The 21,472-nt window shown below is 44.6% G+C and overlaps 1 protein-coding gene across 1 annotated transcript in view; it reads right to left on the bottom strand.

Annotated features, from left to right (window-relative positions):
* malrd1 (MAM and LDL receptor class A domain containing 1) overlaps positions 1-21,472 on the bottom strand; it is a 449,626-nt gene that overhangs the window by 83,522 nt on the left and 344,632 nt on the right. Inside the window, 1 exon segment of the mRNA XM_068053300.1 lies at positions 9,079-9,243. Within this exon segment, the coding sequence (XP_067909401.1) occupies positions 9,079-9,243 (165 nt within the window).

Raw genomic sequence — 21,472 nt, 5'->3', positions numbered from 1 at the left:
ATAGAATGATTCAATTCATGGGCTCACTGTTTGGGAATTCATGCCTCATTGTTCTGAGGTTCTGTGTGTTTCAATTTTCCTCAGGGTGGCCCTTGAGAAAGTCATTGATTGAAATACATAGAATATACTGCACAAAAGCAGGGCATTCAGCCTAACTGGTCTATACCAATGTTTATGTTCCACACAAGCCTCCTTCCACCCTACTGCATCTCACTCTATCAGCATATGCTAATACTTGTTTCTCCCTCAAGTGCTTATCTAGCTTCCCCATAAAGGCATCAATGTTATTTGCCTCAACTATTCTATGTGGTACCAAGTTCTACATTCAAACCACACTCTGGGTAAAGAAGTTTCTCCTTAATCTCCGGATTGAGGTTGGGATCACTGGACAGCAGTTAGTAACACTATTGCAGTTTCTCGTTAACTAATTAACATCTTCACAATAAATAGCATAACCTCTGAGGCATCCCACCTGACTCATTACATCAAGCGCTTGACCATCACCTCCAGGGAGATCCTGATGGCTGTGCCTGGGGTGTTAGCTATGTTGTAAGGTACAAGTACCGTGACAAGTACCTTAACGCCAAGAAACAAAAATTATCACCTTCCTGGAAACATTTGTGCACAGTGGCGCAGTGGTTAGCACCGCAGCCTCACAGCTCCAGCGACCCAGGTTCAATTCTGGGTACTGCCTGTGTGGAGTTTGCAAGTTCTCCCTGTGTCTGCGTGGGTCTTCTCCGGGTGCTCCAGTTTCCTCCCACGTGCCAAAGACTTGCTGGTTGATAGGTTAATTGGCCATTATAAATTGCCCCTAGTATAGGTAGGTGGTAGGGAAATATAGGGACAGGTGGGGATGTGGTAGAAATATGGAATTAGTGTAGGATTAATATAAATGGGTGGTTGATGGTCAGCACAGACTCGGTGGGCCGAAGGGCCTGTTTCAGTGCTGTATCTCTAAACTAAACTAAACTAAATTAATAAAACAAAGACTCTCTGCAATCACCCATAAAATTGTGTAAAATGGCCACTTGTAAATAACATCAAAGGGCTCTAAACTCCATCACAAAAAATGAGGTTTATAGCTCTTTTTAAAACAATTTCATCTTGCTGTTTGGATTATTCTGGGATTACTATCCTTACAGCCCTCTCTTTAATCTATCTCCTAATTGCTGAAAATCCCTTTGCAGGACCTCAATTCTATTCCTTCCGATGACATTGGATTCAACATGAACCATGACTTTTGTTTGCCTTTCTGCTCCAAAACCTTAAGCATTGTTAAAATGAAGTAAATTAACGCAAATTAAACTTAAAATACAATTAAATAAATGTGAAGTTTCATTACTTGTGCCTCAATCAATCTGCTGCTCAGCTTAATGTTTGCACTCTTATGGCCTTTGAACTCCAGTGGCCTCTAGCTACAGGGGGTTCATGTTACCTATCATTGTCTTACTAGGATCTGCCTGGGGCTAGCTGTGCTTGGTCAAGCAAAGCTTTTCCTCTTTCAATAGTAATATTGTACAGCATGCAGCATACAACATCTATTTTGTCAACTTGCTCCAGGCTATTGCATACCAACAGCAGAGCACTCCAGATATTGCAAAATGTCTTTAGCAGGCCAAAGGTCTGCTCTATTTACATTTTTACTTCATGAATATGCACTGTTTATTTTTTTAATCTTGTGAGGTGTAAGAGTTCAACAAATGGGTCATGAGCCAGGGTTGAAGACGATATTATAAAAGCAGAATACTACTGTTGCTGAAAAAAAAGATATTCTTGCTCTTGTGAGTCATTGCATACTGTTCTTGGACCTTCAAATAAAGGTGGCAGAAATGAAAGTGTCATGACGACTTTCAGGGTAGTGGCCATTTCTTTCTTTCTGTTCATGAAGGCAATTGGAGAGGAGGTAGGGGCCTATATGGTGCATGTGTGACATCAATAATGTGTGCACTTTGGGGACACCTGCCATGTAGGAAAAAAGTGCAAAGTTATCTTGTTTTAAGGGAAATGAAAGAGTTTGCCTTGCAGATAAGGCATCTTGCGTCATGTCAGCGTGACTCAGGTGGTGGTACTCTCCCCTTTCAGTTAGAAGGTTGCGGGTTGAAGGCCAAATACAGACTTGAGCTCAAAATCTAGGCTGAGATGTTGATGTACTGAGAAAGGGGCTGCATTATTGGAGATATTATCTTTCAAACCAAGATTCTGTCTGTCTACACAGCTGGAAATAAAATATCCTATGATCCTATTTCAAGCAGGAAATTATCCTGACCAAATTTCCTCCCTCAGCCAACACCATGTGAAGTAGATAATTTGCTGCATATTAGGGCTTCCTGTGAATATGTTATCTGCCATCTTTGCCTACTTAACAACAGTGACTGCATTTCAAATTAAGCCATTTGTTAGAAATAACTTTGGCACATCCTGAAGGCATGAGAAGTGCTGAATAATTTTTTAGTTTAGTTTAGAGATACAGCACTGAAACAGGCCCTTCGGCCCACCGAGTCTGTGCCGACCATCAACCACCCATTTATACTAATCCTACACTAATTCCATATTCCTACCACATCCCCACCTGTCCCTATATTTCCCTACCACCTATACTAGGGGCAATTTATAATGGCCAATTAACCTATCAACCAGCAAGTCTTTGGCATGTGGGAGGAAACCGGAGCACCCGGAGGAAACCTACGCAGACACAGGGAGAACTTGCAAACTCCACACAGGCAGTACCCAAATGCAAGTCTTTTCTATCTATCACTTGTTTTATGCAACGATGCAATTCTGATTGGGATTTTTTGATATATATCTCATACTGAAATGATTCAATCTGTATAAAAATTTAAGGGACTTGACAATCTCTAATCGTACAATTTTGTCTTTAGTTTTAGCTCAAAGAGATGGCATAATTCCATGACTTCTTCCCTAGATAAAGCATAGGCAAAGAAGGTAAATATCATTATCAATGTTTCGGGTGTCACACCTTCACCTGTAGACACTGGTAGTTAGGTATGGACAGGTGTGGATAGCCTGACTCACTTGTAATTGCATTTCCCTTTCATCTCCACGCACAACCCCTTTTTTGTTTGCCAAAGTCAGTAAATAGGTATGCCAACTAACTGGATATCCAGCTTTTTCATTATGGTTGCAGCAACTTAAATTGCAGCTGTCAAAAAGCCAGACACAGAATATGCCTTTGTCATGGAAGTTTTTTTTTTCTGTTCAAAAACTAAGGGGGGGGGGGGGGGGAGGCGGTCTTTATGCCTTTAAGACTGAGAGAAGTTTTTATATTTTCTGGGAACATAGTGTACGAGCTGCAAGCCTGTTTCCTAGGCAACAGCAAGAGAGAGAAGCCACATGCCGTAATGTATCAGTTTGATTGTGTGTAAAGACTGGCTAGAACCAATATGATCTGGCAAACCAGTGAAACATGCTCTCCTTGAAGGAAGGAAAGATTTGTCTCTCTCCCAGCAAGAAATCTACATTGGCCTACAGGCTGTGTTTAGCAAAAAGAGGAAATGACCCCTAAAAAGGGAATCTGCATTATTGGAGGTAGCAAAGTCCTTTTTACTCCCGTCTCTAAGCAGTCTCTGTTGTGACTTTCTGTTGTCTTTTGTGTTTCTGGGAGCCCTGAAATTCTCAGTAAAATTTCTACTGATAGACTGCTGGTTCAAAATCTAAAGAGACCTGTTGCTGTACTCCTTATTGAAAGATCGGTGTGACATCGACTGCACTCAAAGTGCCATGAACACCTATCCATTACAGACTGTTCATCAACTTGCCTGGAGACTTCAAGTGGCATCTGACTATTGACTCTGGGACAGCTCACCAAATCGGGAATGTAATCCACCAAGATTTACAACCCAGTTGTTTTATTATTCAGGGTTAAGAGGAATAAGAAGAAATCAGACATAGATTTATCTCAGTATTGTTTAGGATTTGGTTTATTATAAATAGTTAATTTGTTGTTGTTTAAAGATACCTGGTTTAGTGTGTTTTATTCTGGGGGTTAATAAAGTGTTTAATTTCCAGTAGGTGGGAAATTTTAATAATATGCTGTGACTTAAAGAACAAAGAACAAAGAAAATTACAGCACAGGAACAGGCCCTTCGGCCCTCCAAGCATGCGCCGATCTAGATCCTCTATCCAAACATGTCGCCTATTTTCTAAGGGTCTGTATCTCTTTTCTTCCTGCCCATTCATGTATCTGTCTAGATACATCTTAAAAGACGCCATCGTGCCCGCATCTACCACCTCCGCTGGCAACGCGTTCCAGGCACCCACCACCCTCTGTGTAAAGAACTTTCCACGCATATCCCCCCTAAACTTTTCCCCTTTCACTTTGAACTCGTGTCCTCTAGTAATTGAATCCCCCACTCTGGGAAAAAGTCTCTTGCTATCCACCCTGTCTATACCTCTCATGATTTTGTACACCTCAATCAGTTCCCCCCTCAACCTCCGTCTTTCTAATGAAAATAATCCTAATCTACTCAACCTCTCTTCATAGCTAGCGCCCTCCATACCAGGCAACATCCTGGTGAACCTCCTCTGCACCCTCTCCAAAGCATCCACATCCTTTTGGTAATGTGGCGACCAGAACTGCACGCAGTATTCCAAATGTGGCCGAACCAAAGTCCTATACAACTGTAACATGACCTGCCAACTCTTGTACTCAATACCCCGTCCGATGAAGGAAAGCATGCCGTATGCCTTCTTGACCACTCTATTGACCTGCGTTGCCACCTTCAGGGAACAGTGGACCTGAACACCCAAATCTCTCTGTACATCAATTTTCCCCAGGACTTTTCCATTTACTGTATAGTTCACTCTTGCATTGGATCTTCCAAAATGCATCACCTCGCATTTGCCCTGATTGAACTCCATCTGCCATTTCTCTGCCCAACTCTCCAATCTATCTATATTCTGCTGTATTCTCTGACAGTCCCCTTCAGTATCTGCTACTCCACCAATCTTAGTGTCGTCTGCAAACTTGCTAATCAGTCCACCTATACTTTCCTCCAAATCATTAATGTATATCACAAACAACAGTGGTCCCAGCACGGATCCCTGTGGAACACCACTGGTCACACGTCTCCATTTAGAGAAACTCCCTTCTACTGCTACTCTCTGTCTCCTGTTGTCCAGCCAGTTCTTTATCCATCTAGCTAGTACACCTTGGACCCCATGCGCCTTCACTTTCTCCATCAGCCTGCCATGGGGAACCTTATCAAACGCCTTACTGAAGTCCATGTATATGACATTGACAGCCCTTCCCTCATCAATCAACTTTGTCACTTCCTCAAAGAATTCTATTAAGTTGGTAAGACATGACCTTCCCTGCACAAAACCATGTTGCCTATCACTGATAAGCCCATTTTCTTCCAAATGGGAATAGATCCTATCCCTCAGTATCTTCTCCAGCAGCTTCCCTGCCACTGACGTCAGGCTCACCGGTCTACAATTACCTGGATTATCCCTGCTACACTTCTTAAACAAGGGGACAACATTAGCAATTCTCCAGTCCTCCGGGACCTCACCCGTGTTTAAGGATGCTGCAAAGATATCTGTTAAGGCCCCAGCTATTTCCTCTCTCACTTCCCTCAGTAACCTGGGATAGATCCCATCCGGACCTGGGGACTTGTCCACCTTAATGCCCTTTAGAATACCCAACACTTCCTCCCTCCTTATGCCGACTTGACCTAGAGTAATCAAACATCTGTTCCTAACCTCAACATCCGTCATGTCCCTCTCCTCGGTGAATACCGATGCAAAGTACTCGTTTAGAATCTCACCCATTTTCTCTGACTCCACGCATAACATTCCTCCTTTATCCTTTAGTGGGCCAATCCTTTCTCTAGTTACCCTCTTTCTCCTTATATATGAATAAAAGGCTTTGAGATTTTCTTTAACCCTGTTTGCTAAAGATATTTCATGACCCCTTTTAGCCCTCTTAATTCCTCGTTTCAGATTGGTCCTACATTCCCGATATTCTTTCAAAGCTTCGTCTTTCATCAGCTGCCTAGACCTTATGTATGCTTCCTTTTTCCTCTTAGCTAGTCTCACAATTTCACCTGTCATCCATGGTTCCCTAATCTTGCCATTTCTATCCCTCATTTTCACAGGAACATGTCTCTCCTGCACGCTAATCAACCTCTCTTTAAAAGCCTCACACATATCAAAAGTGGATTTACCTTCAAACAGCTGCTCCCAATCTACATTCCCCAGCTCCTGCCGAATTTTGGTATAGTTGGCCTTCCCCCAATTTAGCACTCTTCCTTTAGGACCACTCTCGTCTTTGTCCATGAGTATTTTAAAGCTTACGGAATTGTGATCACTATTCCCAAAGTAGTCCCCTACTGAAACTTCAACCACCTGGCCGGGCTCATTCCCCAACACCAGGCCCAGTATGGCCCCTTCCCGAGTTGGACTATTTACATACTGCTCTAGAAAACCCTCCTGGATGCTCCTTACAAATTCTGCTCCATCTAGACCTCTAACACTAAGTGAATCCCAGTCAATGTTGGGAAAATTAAAATCTCCTATCACCACCACCCTGTTGCTCCTACATCTTTCCATAATCTGTTTACATATTTGTACCTCTATCTCACGCTCGCTGTTGGGAGGCCTGTAGTACAGCCCCAACATTGTTACCGCACCCTTCCTATTTCTGAGTTCTGTCCATATTGCCTCACTGCTCGAGTCCTCCATAGTGCCCTACTTCAGCACAGCTGTGATATCCTCTTTGACCAGTAATGCAACTCCTCCACCCCTTTTACCTGCCTCTCTATCCCGCCTGAAACATCGATATCCTGGGATATTTAGTTGCCAATCATGCCCTTCCCTCAACCAAGTTTCAGTAATAGCAATAACATCATACTCCCAGGTACTAATCCAAGCCCTAGGTTCATCTGCCTTACCTACTACACTTCTTGCATTAAAACAAATGCACCTCAGACCACCAGTCCCTTTAAATTCATCATCTGCTCCCTGCCTGCTCTTCCCCTTAGTCACACTGACTTCATTATCTAGTTCCTTACAGGCTTTTGTTACTACCTCCTTACTGTCAACTGACCTCCTCAATTGGTTCCCATCCCCCTGCCACATTAGTTTAAACCCTCCCCAACAGCGTTAGCAAAAGCACCCCCAAGGACATTGGTTCCAGTCCGGCCCAGGTGTAGACCGTCCAATTTGTAATAGTCCCACCTCCCCCAGAACCGGTCCCAATGTCCCAAAAATCTGAACCCCTCCTTCCTGCACCATCTCTCAAGCCACGCATTACTTGTGGAGTAATGGGACTGAATTGACAGTGCATTGCTCTCGCCTCAGTCGTGACACTTCCCAACCTAAAAAATAACTTGAGAAATTCAAAATTTAGGCCTGAAGCTAAACTAGAAGCCTATCCAACAGAAGATGGTCAAGAAATCTGATTACAAACTGAACATTACAGAAAAACGAATTTGTGAAGGTACTAGCAGCTATCTCATCTCTCCAGTATCTATTTTAAATGGGCTGTCAATGACTTCAGTGCAATTCCAGCAAATCAACTCAGAAAATGTTGACATTAGATTTTTTACATGAATTAGAATAATTATTTATCATCTTTTGAGAACATTACATGAAATGTGCAATTGCCTATGTGCTACAAGTATGACCTGTCTGTAACTGGTACTCTCTGTATGTGAAATGAAAAACAATAGCCTGAAGCCTGCTGGCCATTTGTCCAACCATCATGACCAAATCATGGAATTGGCTGTTTAAAATGCTGGTCAGTGCATTTATCACGAAGAAGGAAACCAGTCCTCAGTCTTGGATTAAGTACCAGCTACTTTAAATTCAGCAATAGTCGAACAGCCATTACTAATCAGTAAAGAGTAGGAAATGTAAACGTAAACTGCTTGGGCGTTGATTCACATTCATTTTGAGAAACGTTAATTGCCGAAAATTAGACGTGTTAAAATGGATTATTCTTCACTTAAAGCTAGTGAATAGAAACAAATATTTGATTCTTTCAGAACTACAATAGCAACAACTTGTATTTATATAGCACCTTCAGTGTAATAAAACATCCCAAAGCACTTTACAGAGGCATTATAAAACATAAAGAGGCACATAAAGAGATTTTAGGTCTGACGACCAAAAGCTTGGTCAAAGGAGTTTCCTAAAGGAGAAAAGTGAGGTAGAGAGGCAGAGAAGTTTAGGAAGAGAATTCCGGAGCTTAGTGCCTCAGTGGCTGAAGGCTTGGCCAGCAATGGTGGAGCGATTAAAATTGAGGATGCTCATGAGGTCGGAATTAGAGGAGCACAGATATTTTGGAGAGTTGTAGGGCTCAAGGAGATTACAGAGATAGGGACTAGCGAGGCCATAAAGGGATTTGAAAGCTAGGATGACAATTTTAAAATCCAGGCATTGATTAACTGGAAGCCAGTCAGTGAGCACAGGAGTGATGATTTGATGGCATTTGGTTAGAGTTAGAACATGAGCAGCGGAGTTTTGAATGATCTCAAATTATGGAGGGTAGAATGTGGGACACTGGCTGGGACTGTGTTAGGATAATCAAGTCTGGAGGTAACAAAGGCACAGATGAGGTTTCAGCAGCAGAAGAGCTGAGGGAGGGGCAGAGATAGGCGATGTTACAACAGTGGAAATAGAGGGGCGGCGCAGTGGTTAGCACCGCAGCCTCACAGCTCCAGGGACCCGGGTTCGATTCCAGGTACTGCCTGTGTGGAGTTTGCAAGTTCTCCCTGTGTCTGCGTGGGTTTTCTCCGGGTGCTCCGGTTTCCTCCCACAAGCCAAAAGACTTGCAGGTTGATAGGTAAATTGGCCATTATAAATTGTCACTAGTATAGGTAGGTGGTAGGGAAATATAGGGACAGGTGGGGATGTTTGGTAGGAATATGGGATTAGTGTAGGATTAGTATGAATGGGTGGTTGATGTTCGGCACAGACTCGGTGGACCGAAGGGCCTGTTTCAGTGCTGTATCTCTAATCTCTAATCTCTAAAGATAGTCTTAGTAATGGCGCGGATTGCAAACTAGAGTTTGGTCTGAAATGCTGCTCTGTGATTGGTAAAGCATATCTATTTACCAGGTGTGTGATCAGTTACTGGACCAGCTCCTGTAGTGATGCTTTTGCTTCCCATAGTCCAGTCAAAGTCATCATCGTTCTTTTGCAATAAGGAACAGTTGGTTAACCAAGACTTTTCATTGGGACTATCAAAGCTGCAACTTCCTGAGATATTAACAAACTGTGCTGAAGAAATGAAAACAACATTTTAATATATTACATTGAGGAATTGCCACCAAAACATTTATTTGTGTACAAGGAGCCAACCATTACACCAACACTCTGGCTGCCTGCTTTCTGTGTTGTATATCACTGCAAATTTCCTTGGGAGGGCTCTTCCAATTGACCATTGTAACCTCGACAGAAGGTTGGCAGAAAGTCCAGATACATGCACAAATAGGATTTCCACCAATATTCTTCTGAAGTTACAGCGGCCAATCAGGAGATCCCCAAGCAAATTTTTGCCGTACATCTTATGAGACTGAAGTCATGCAGCTGATAGCTGCATTACATCTAATGAAGAATTGAAGGGAACCAAATCACCCAAGCCTCTTTGGACATATATAATCAAGGCAAAACAAAGCAAGATTCTGCTGGACTCCTTGTGGTCCACATCACTCATTAACAGGGAATAGGTCACATTTGGTAATATTGCAAAAAATCTTAATAACATCAAACTATTTTACAAGGTGATGGAGTATGAGACAGATTGACAGAATTCAATTAAGCAACTGGGATAAGAAATGGCAGATGGATTTTAAAATGTAAACAAATTGACATTGGAATAGAAAATATGAAACATAGGCATAATAAAGTGCATCTTAATTAGCAAAAATAGAAAAGGAATTGGGTATTAGTTACTTTTTTATTTAGAAATGTGGATGAAGGTCCAAGAAGCAGTGACGTCAACACAAAGAGTAGGAGACAAAATAAATCAAGAAATTGTGTTCCTTGATAGGTGTGCTACGATCCATCCGGTTTTTCGATATTTGTTGTACCAGGTGATCCAGGACAAAAATCTCCACATATTGGTTCTGCAGCAATGGTTGAAAATAGCTGGGATGTGTTATGAAGCCCTATCCAACAGACCTGATACTTTGATATATGTTCTTGGCATGCAGTGCTCTTGGAATGCATTAGTGGAAAATGTTTCTATAATCTAGGTTGATATTCTATTGCAGTACTGAGGGAGTGCTGCATTTTCAGGACCTTCAAATAAGATTCTACAACTATACCCTTTATGCCTGTTGAGATAGATCAGGTGGACTTAAAAGATCCCAGCACTATTTGAAGACTGGGAAATTTGCCCAGAGACCTGGCCAATACTCCTCCGTTAATCATTTAGTTTTGGGCACCAAACCTCAAGAGAGATATAGTGCCTTTGGAAGGAGTACAGCACAGATTTTCCGGAATTATACCAGGTCTGAAAAGGCTAAATTATTCCTGGCCGGCCTCCCTTCTTCCACCCTCCATAAACTTAAGCTCATCCAAAACACAGTTGCCCGAGTCCCAGCGCACACCAAGCCCCAGCCACTCATCAGCCTTGTGCTTTCTGACTTACATTGGTTCCTGGTTTAGCAATGTCCTGATTTTAAAATTTTTATCCTTATCTTCAATGCTTCCATGCCCTCATCCCTCCAGATCTCTGTAACCTTCACCAGCCCTATAACCCTCTGAGATATCTGCATTCATCCAATTCTGGCCTCTTGCACAGCCCCGATTTTAATTGCACCACCATTGGCGGTCATGTCTTCAGCTATCAAGGTCCTAAGCTCTGGAATTCCTTCCCTTAAACTCCCCATCTCATCCTCTCTTTTCATAGAGCCATAGAGTCAGAGCCATTTACGGTACAGAAGGATGCCATTTGGCCCATCATGTTCATGCTGGTTCTCTGCAGAGCAATCCAGTTAGTCACATTCCCCCACTCTATCCCCATAGTATGACTAGAACAAGTCAGCATGGTTTTACTAAAGGGAAATCCTGTTTGACAAACTTATTGGAGTTTTTTGAGGACGTAACTAGCAGGGTAGATAAAGGGGAACCAGCAGATGTACTGGATTATACCTGGATTTTCAAATGGCATTCAATAAGGTGCCACATTAAAAATTAATAGACAAGATAAGGTGTTGGGGGTAATATATTAGAGCGGATAGAGGATTGATTAACAGACAGGAAGCAGACAGTGGGCATAAATGGGGCATTTTCAAGTTGGCAGGCAATGAATAGTGGGATGCCGCAAGGATCAGTGCTGGGGCCTCAACTATTTGCACTCTATATTAATAAAATAGAAAAGCAGAATATTTTTTGACTGGTAAGTGTTGATGTTCAGAGAGACTGGGGGGTACTTGGAATGCACAAAGTTAACATGCAGGTGCAGCAGGCTATTAGGAAGGCAAATGGCATGTTGGCCTTTATTGCAAGGGGATTGGAGTACAGGAATAAAGAAGTCTTACTAAAATTGTACAGGGCTTTGGGAGATCACACCTGAAAGACTGTGTGCAGTTTTGGTCTCCACATTTAAGAAGGATATACTTGCACTGGAGGCAGAGCATCGAAGATTTACTAAATTGGTCCCTGGGATGAGGGGGTTGTCCAATGATGAGTAAATTGGGCCTATATTCTCTGGAGTTTAGAAGAATGAGAGGCGATCTAATTGAGACATACAAGATTCTGAAAGGGCTTGATAGGGTAGAAGCTGAGAAATTACTCCAACTGGTTAGGGAACCTAGAACACGGGGGCACAGTCTCGGGATAAGGGGCCAATCATTCAGGACTGAGATGAGGAGAAATTACTACACTCAAAGGGTTGTGAATCTTTGGAATTCTCTACCCCAGAAGCTTATGAATGCTCCATCATTGAATACATTTAAGGCTGGGATAGATTCTGTGGTCTTGCACAGAATCAAGGAATATGGGGAGCAGGCAGGAAAGTGGAATTGAAGCCCAAGATCAGCTATGATCATATTGAATGGTGAAGCAGGCTTGATGAGCCATATGGTCAACTTCTGCTCCTATTTCTTGTGTTCATGTGTAGCCCTGCAAGTTTATTTCCCTCAAGTGCCCATCCAATTTCCTTTTGAAATCATTGATTGTCTCTGCTTCCACCACCCTCTTAGGCAGTGAGCTCCAGGTCATGACCACTTACTGCATAAAAAGTTCTTCCTCAAATTCTCCCTGTATTTCTTGCCCAAAACCTTAAATCTGAGTCCTCTAGTCCTTGTATGATCAACTAATGGGAATAGTTTTTCTTTGTCTACCCTGTCTAAACCTGTCATAATCTTGTGCACCTCATGTCCTTCTTAAAATGTGGTGACCTGAACTGGACACAATCCTCTAGTTGGGGCCTAACCAGAGCTTTATAAAGATTCAGGATAATTTCCTTGCTTTTGTACTCTATGCCACTATTTATGAAGCCCAAGATCCTACATGCTTTGCACATGAACCCCTAGGTGCCTGTTCCTGTACACTCTTTAGCACTGTGCCATTAGTCTATATTGCTGCTACCTGTCCCTTCTGCCAAAATGCATTACCTCACATTTTTCTGCATTAAATTCTATCTACCACCTGTCTGCCCATTCTGCTAGCTTACCTATGCTCTGTTGCAGGCAGTTTGTATAATCCTCACTGTTTGCCACACTTCCAAGTTTGGTATCATTGGCAAATTTTGAAATTTCCCCTTTAAGACATTCCTTAAAAGCTACCTCTTCTGCCCTAATATCCCCTTATGTGGCTCCGTGTCGAATTTTGTTTGCTAATGCTGCTGTGCACCTTCAGACATTTTGCTACATAATGGTGTTAATTAAATACAAGTTGTTGTTGTAAGGGTATCAAGGGATAGGGATCAGAGATAAATGGAATTATGATTCAGATTAGCCAGGACCAATCTGACATTCACCTAAGTACTTGTCCCATCCATTTTAGACACAGACCTATCCACAGTGCACCATGAAGTGGCCCATTACATGACAGTAATATTAATAGTGTTCTCTGTACTACTTCAACTATGATGGAAGCCCATCTTTGGATCTGTTGCTAACTTATTCTGGACTTATTCGCTGCAGTACCTATAGGTCTTCCTGTAGTACTTCACAGATGGAGCAAGTGGAGTCTTCATAGGCGATGCTTTGGTCAGCCTTAAATGGGTCCAAAAGATGATCATGCTCGATAATAACTTATCTTATAAGTTAGCACCATAAGGGTTGAATCCATGAGCGGAATTTTAAATTGACAGCGGTTGCCATCACTGCATGAGTGAAATGCGGCCGGCCACCTGCGATCATGTGGAGACCAGCCAATTAAGGATGGGGAGGCGTGGGTCCCATGCAGTCAAGGGCCTGAGGCAGGGAAAGGGATGCCGATGGCGTCGCCATCTCATCCAATGGCAGATGCTGGCATCATATTTAAAGGGATGCCAGCCCTGCATTCACTCTTGCCTGGATGGAAAGAAAGCCTTCCTGATTGTCCTCTGTTGCCCCGGATCTTGTCTGCTGCCTATGCTGCCTAATAGGCAAGGAGCTGATTGCGAGCCTGCATTGGCCATGGCTGAAGGAAGACACCGGGTGGTTCCACAGTTTAGCGATGCCTCCCTGCAGGTTCTCCTCCAGGCTGCAAGGGCAGAGCAGGAGGTCCCCTTCCCCAGGGACAGCAGAAACAAGCGTGGACAGAGATTGCAGAGGAGATCAGCAGCTATGGGGCCACTCCCCAAGACATGGATCCAGTGCAGGAAGAGGTCAGTGACCTTATCCAAGCTGCTAAGGTGAAAACTCCCAACACTTTTGACCCTTTGGCCATTGCATATGGCTCAGTGAAAGAGTTGCGCTTGTTATTAAGGGAGTGGCCACCCAGTCATGTGCATTGGGGAAGGGCAGCAGGACATGATACCTGTGGCTGGTTTCCATCCCAGTGAGGTATGGACATCAGTCATTGTTATACCCTTCATAGTCCCTTGAGAGGGCCCGCCTGCAGGAGTCATATGTGTGCACCCATCATGGGCTGCTAGACTATCACCAGCAGAGGTCTGGGTCTTTTCCCCACTGGGAGACTAACTTTGTTCAGCATTGTATCTGCAGGAGAAGACAGCCCACAATAGGAAGGAGTGTGTCAAGAACGGCAGTGGAGTACTTTATCTCCATGTCCTCACCCTAATAGAGGAGGTGGCAATGGAACTGGCAGGGCAGCAAGGTGGCCGCTCCATAGCGAATGGCAAGGCAGGAGTGCTTATCCAAGAAATTGAGTGCGCATCTCCTGGGGCACAAGGGTGTATCTGGTACTCGTGAGCCATGTGATCAGCACTGCATCAACAGAGCTGCACAGTTGGGGTGGTTGGAATGCCACAATGAGAAGACCCTAATCCTTCAATGGCTATGTTTTCTCATGAGGTGAAGCTGAACAAGAGAGAGGAACTGAAGAAACTGGGGGACGGGAGGCCATCTCTGAGGAGGAGGAGGGAGCCTCAGAGGGTGTACTGTCACATCATTCCCCCAGACCCTCCACCAACGCAGATACTCTCATGTTGGTGGGTATCCGCTCACGTTTAGATTCAGGCACACAACCTGGTGAGCACAGCATAGACACGCCTGGGCAGCTGACAGAGGCTGTGACAGTCTAGCCACTGGCAGTCGGAGGACGGTGGGAGGACAGGCCCATGCTGAGCCCCAGGCTGATGACGTGCCTCTGGTGTCGGCGGCAACACAGGAAATGTTGCAGCTGCAGCGAGAGGTCAGACAATATCTGGCAGAGATGCCAGAGGCTCTGTGTACACAACACGGATGATGGAAGAGTCTGTCCAGGACTTGGGCACTGCACTGTCTGTCGGTTGCATATCTGGCTTGCTTCATGAGAGATTGGTGACTCTCATGGAGACCCAGATCCAGCAGACCAATCAGTGGCTTCCGGTGATGCGTGCAGACCTGCACTCGATCGCTTTGTCCATGTGCTCCATGCAGTGCTGGCAAGGCAAGACAAGGTACCTGGAGTCTCCACCAGGTCCAAGTCCCTCTCAGGTCAGCAGGGAGGTACAAGTGTACTTTATAAGTGAGGAGAAATGGCTGCCTTCTGCATCGGGGGGCTCCTCTCAGGGTGCTCCTGATGTGGACAGTAGCCCCAAAGCCCCACTGCCTGTCACGCCAGTGCCTCCGTCATCTCTGATGACAGAGGGGATCCCTGCACTTATGCAGGAGGCCTTCAGTGTTCCGGGGCCCACTAGGCCTCAGGCAGCCAGAGGAAGGCTGACATGGTCACCCCAAGCTGGGGGCAGCAAGGTCAGCAGCCTGCCTCTGCCTCAGCTGACAACGCACGAGAAGCACCATGTAAGAGCACCCAGATGCACATAGGGTGAAAATGCAGTCGAGGTGGGTAGTAGTATGTTTAATGTGATGTGGAATAATGATGTTCACTCACTATGTTTCCTTTCTGTTGTTGATGCCCTTTGGGAATTCATTTAGGTGCTTCCTCCCAAGGGGCAGAAGTGAGGCACCAAACCCCAAGTGCTCAATGCTTCAGTCTTGCCACTCTGCGAAGTGCACCTGGATGCTGCAGTTCAGAAGGAAGGAGGCAACAACAGTGCTGTTTAAAGGTAAGACCTTGCAATTGTGGTTCCAGAAGGTGGTAAGGCTCAAAGGAAACGTGAATGTATAAGGGTGTCTTGTGTTACCCTTTCTCGTATCTAATGGCACCTTTCCTGCTGTGCCTGGGGCCCTTCATCTGGCACTGCCTGGGCAGCATCCTCCTCCACATCCTCATCGTTGGAGGAGACATTGCACTCCACAATATCCTCACTTGTCGATGCCTCCCCCCTCTGAAGCGCGAGGTAGTGCAGTGCACAGCAAACAACCACGATATGCAAGATCCTCACAGCTTCATACTGAAGGGCTCCACCAGATCAATCTGGCACCTGGGACTGCCTTAGTATGTAGCCGGCGTGGCTGCTTCCCTGGAATCATGCACACACTTGTAAGATCCATTTGTGGTGGTCGCAGACCAGTTACACATTGAGAGAGTGGAAGCCCAGTTAATGAAGGCAGCAGGCTGGTCAGTGGGAACCTATATAACCACATGCATGCAGCCAATCACCCCTGAACCTGGCGAATCCAGTGATGGCCCTGAATCCTATAGCCCTCTCAGCTTGACTACTTGAATCGGTGCGGAAGTGCACGTTGTCACTGGACATCCTGAATAGGGCATTTGTGCAAAAAGCAAAAAAGGTGCAATTACATTGCTCGGTATAGTCTATAGGCTACAACCTAGTCAAAGAGTGAAGAGGAACAAATTTGTAAGGAAATTACAGAGAGGTGCAAGGATTATAGAGTAGTTATAATGGGGGACTTAAATTATCCAAATATAGACTGGGATAATAGCAGTGTAAAGGGCAGAGAGGGGCAAGAGTTCCTAGAGTATGTTCAGGAAAATTTTCTACAGCAGTATGTTTCCAGTCCAACGAGAGGGAAGGCACTACTGGACCTGGTTCTTGGGAATGAGGTGGAGCAAGTGGATCAAATATCAGTAGGAGAACACTTAGGGGACAATGTTCATTGTATCATAAGGTTTAGGTTGGCTATGGGAAAGGACAAAGAGTAAGAATAATTAACTGGGGGAAAGCCAACTTCAATGGGATAAGAATGGATCTGGGCTGAATAAATGGAATCAAAGGTTGGAAGGAAAAACAGTAGCTGAACAATGGATTACCCTCAAAGAAGAGATCATTCAGGAACAGTCAAGGTATATTCCCTTGAAGGGGAAAGGTAGGGTAAATAAATCCAGAGCTCCCTGAATGACAAAAGAGCTAGAGATGAGGATGCAGAAGGAAAAGCATGCTTATGACAGACATCTGGTGGATAATACAATGGAGAACCAGGCTGAATATAGAAGGTTAAGAGGGGAAGTGAAAAGGCAAATAAGAGAACCAAAGAGAGAGTGTGAAAAGAAACTGGCAGCTAACATAAAAGGGAATCCCCAAAGTCCTCTACAGGCAAATAAATAGTAAAAGGGTGGTAAAAGGTGGAGTAGGGCTGATTAGGAACCAAAAGGGGGATTTACGCATGGAAGCAGGGGGAATAGCTGAGGTATTAAATGAATACTTTTCCTCTCTTTACCAAGGAAGAAGATGCTACCCGGGCCACAGTGAAAGAGAAGGTAATACGCGAGAAGGATTTAAAATTGATAAGTAGGAGGTATTAGGTAGGCTGTCTATACTTAAAGTTGATAAAGCACAAGGGCCGGATGAAATGCATCCAAGGATACTGAGGAAAGTGAAAGTGGAAATCGCGGAGGCACTGGCCATAATTTTCCAGTCTTCCTTAGACTCAAGGGTGGTGCCAGAGGGCTGGAGGATTGCAAATGTTACACCCTTGTTCAAAAAAGTATGTAAAGACAAGCCCAGTTACCACAGGCCAGTCAGTTTAACGTTGGTGGTGGGGAAAATTCGAGAAACAATAATTTGGGACCAAATTAATAGTCAGATGGACAAATGCGGGATAATCAAGGAAAGCCAGCACAGATTCGTTAAGGGAAAATTTTGTTTAACTAACCTGCTGGAGTTTTTTGAAGAGGTAACAGAGAGGGTTGATGAGGGCAATGCTGTTGATGTGGTGTACATGGACTTCCAAAAGGCATTGATTCAGCGCCAGACAACAGACTTGTGAACAAAATTATAGCTCATAGAATAAAAGGAACAGCATTAACATGGATACGAAATTGGCGGAGTGACAGGAAACTGAGAGTATTGGTTAATGGATGTTCTTCAGGCTGGAGGAAGGTTTTTAGTGGAATTCCCCAGGGGTCAGTGTTGGGAGCTTTGCTCTTCCTGATATATATTAATGATCTAGACTTTGGTGCACAGGACACAATTTCAAAATTTGCAGATGACACAAAACTTGGAATAATTGGGAACTGTGAGGACGATAGAGAAGTACTTCAAAAGGATATAGACAAGTTGGTGGAATGAGCGGACAAGTGGCAGATGAAGTTCAATGCAGAAAATGTGATTTGGTAGGAAGAATGTGGAGAGATAACATAACATAAAGGATACAACTCTAAAGGGGTACAAGAGGTGACTAGATGCGTCGATGAGGGTAGAGCAGTAGATGTAGCATACATGGATTTCAGTAAGGCTTTTGATAAGGCCCTGCATTGGAGATTGGTTAAGAATGTAAGAACCCATGGGATCCAGGGCAATTCGGCAAATTGGATCCAAAATTGGCTTAGTGGCAGAAGGCAGAGGGTAATGGTCAAGGGCTGTTTTTGTGATTGGAAGCCTGTGACCAGTGGTGTACCCAGGGATCAGTGCTGGGACCTTTGCTGTTTGTAGTCTACATTAATGATTTAGACATGAATATAGGAGGTATGATCAGTAAGTTCGCAGATGACATGGAAATTGGAAGTGTTGTAAATAGTGAAGAGGAAATATAGAGGGAGATATAGATGGGCTGGTAAAATGGGCGGAGCAGTGGCAAATGGAATTTAATCCTGAAAAGTGTGAGGTAATGCATTTTGGGAGGACTAACAAGGCAAGGGAATATACAATGGATGGTAGGACCCTAGGAAGTACAGAGGGTCAGAGGGACCTTGATGTACTTGTCCATAGATCACTGAAGGCAGCAGCACAGGTAGATAAGGTGGTTAGGAAGGCATATGGGATACTTGCCTTTATTAGCCGAGGCACAGAATATAAGAGCAGGGAGGTTATGATGGAGCTGTATAAAACGCTAGTTCGGCCACAGCTGGAGTACTGTGTATAGTTCTGGTCACCACATTATAGGAAGGATGTGATTGCACTGGAGAGGTTGTAGAGGAGATTCATCAGGATGTTGCCTGGGTTGGAGCATTTCAGCTATGAAGAGAGACTGAAAAGGCTAGGGTTGTTTTCCTTGGAGCAGAGAAGGCTGAGGGGGGACATGATTGAGGTGTATAAGATTATGAGGGGCATTGATAGGTTAGATTGGAGGAAACTTTTTCCCTTAGCGGAGGGGTCAAGAACCAGGGAGCATAGATCTAAGGTAAAGGGCGGGAGGTTTACAGGGGATTTGAGGAAAAACGTTTTCACCCAGAGGGTGGTTGGAATCTGGAACGCACTGCTTGAAGAGGTGCTGAAGGCAGGAACCCTCACAACATTTAAGTAGTATTTAGTTGATCACTTGAAACGCCATAGCATACAAGGCTACGGGCCTAGTGTAGGAATACGGGATTAGAATAGTTGGGTGCTGGATGGCCGGCACAGACACGATGGGCCGAAGGGCCTGTTTCTGTGCTGTATAACTCTATGACTCTATGTCTATGACTAAGAGCAGAGGCACCTGGGTTTACGTGCATAAGTCATTGAAGGTGGCAGGGCAAGTTGAAAGTGCGGTTAATAAAGCATACAGTATCCTCAGCTTTATTAACAGGGGCATTGAGTACAAGAGCAAGGAGGTTATGTTAAACGTGTATAAGACACTAGTTCGGCCTCAGCCAGAGTATTGTGTCCAGGTCTGGACACCGCACTTGAGGAAAGATATGAAGGCATTGGAGGGAGTACAGAAAGGATTCACGAGAATTGTTCCAGTTTTGAGGAACTTCAGTTATGAAAAGAGATTGGAGAAGTTGGGACTGTTTTCCTTGGAGAAGAGATGGCCGAGAGGAGATCTGATAGAGTTATTAAAAATCATGCGGGGTCTGAACAGAGTGGTTAGGGAATAAATTATCCCACTCATGAAAGGATTGAGAACGAGGGCACAGATTTAAAGTGACTGGCAAATTGAAACAAAAGTGACATGAGGAAAATCTTCTTCACACAGTGAGTGGTTAGGATCTGGAATGCACTGCCTGAGAGTGTAGTGGAGGTAAGTTCAATCAAGGCATTCAAAAGGGAATTAGATAGTTATCTGAAAAGGAAGAATGTCCAGGGTTACCGGGAAAAGGCAGGGGAATGGCAATAGGTGAATTGCTGATTCGGAGAGCCAGTGCAGACAAGATGCGCTGAATGGACTCCTTCTGCACTGTAACAATTCTGTGATTCTGTGACCTCTTTGATGCATCAATGTGCCATAGACTGGGAGATTCCATACATGTCTCCAGTAGATCCCTGGAATGATCTGGTGGTGTAGAAGTTCAGTGCCACTTCAGCGCCACTGGTATTGGGTGCCCACCAAGTCCCATGGTGCTCAGCTCATCCTGCATCATGGTACATAGATCATTAATGGTCTCCCTGGAGGGGCACAGTCTTCAAAAACACTGCTTCTCGGACATCTGCAGGTAATTGAGCCTCGGCCAGTAGACCCTCTCTCGAGGGTATCTACTTATGCGGGCAGGAAGCAGCTCACGTTCCCCTCTGCATCCTTCTCCAGCCTCCTGTTCCCAAGGCTGGCCCTCCTAAGGGCCCCCAAGCTGCTGTGATGCCCCTGCCAGTGCCTGCACCTCCCTTCCTTCTCTGCTTCTCCTCCTCCTCAATAGGGACCTTGAAGCCGGGGTATACGAGACCCACGAGCGGTTCCCTCTCTCTGAGTGCAAATGGAACAACCCCCCTTCCCCTCACTTGTGACCTCCGATTAGGTGGTACTGCCCAATGCCACGCTGGTATGACTCCCCTGCAGTGTTGGCACCTTGGTCCACATTCCTAACAGTGTTTCCCGATGCCCCCCGTCCTCCACCCTCGCAGCCAAGCGACACTGCCTCATCTGATGGCTTCAAGCCAACACTAAGCTCCCGTCTCCTTGTTGCCTCCTTTCACCAGGTGAGGCCCTGAAGCCTTGTGGTTCCTGTCCACCATTAGATAAATGTAAAACAGAGAATAAAATTGCTGTATTGCGCTCTTATGTACCTGAATTGCCTGCCCGCCTGGTGGATGTGCGAAGTCTGCCCTTTATGTCGGCTCCAACAGTCAAATCTGGAACGTCACAATGTCAGATTTCCTGTCCGATGTCTTCAGTCCCTATTTTATGCCTCCCTCACCTCCATTCCCATTTCAAACAGTCCCTTAAAATTCAGCCCTATGTGTCTGTAGATGAGGAAGAAAAAAGCTGGCCTTCCAGAAAAGCAGAAGTAATTACACCTTTAGTGTTAGCTACAAACTAGACCTTACCCCAGGACCTGCAATTATTGGTCCAGATAGTCCTTTCCTGACATGTAATAGGATAACTGACCTTACTGCCTCCAATTCTCAATTAAGCTCCATATGGTTATGCCATCTCTGGGATGCCAACCTGAAGATATCACAGGGACCATTTTCTCCATGGGTGTGAAGGTCATTATGCATTACACTGGTGATAGATACCCAATCTGTTCCCAGAAATGTCAAATGACATAGGTGCTGTTAATTCAGGGCACCATATTTATAATTTTCCTTGTGAAAAGGAGGCATCATCCTAGGAGTGCAGAACTTTGCACATAGCACTCATGTACTATACAGAATATTGAGCCTGACTGTCATCCCTGACAACCAAGG

This window comes from Heterodontus francisci, chromosome 2 (genome assembly GCF_036365525.1).
Source record: "Heterodontus francisci isolate sHetFra1 chromosome 2, sHetFra1.hap1, whole genome shotgun sequence".
NCBI lineage: Eukaryota > Metazoa > Chordata > Chondrichthyes > Heterodontiformes > Heterodontidae > Heterodontus > Heterodontus francisci.
The sequence above is the reverse complement of the archived record's forward strand: the minus strand, read 5'-3'. Positions and strand labels throughout refer to the sequence as shown.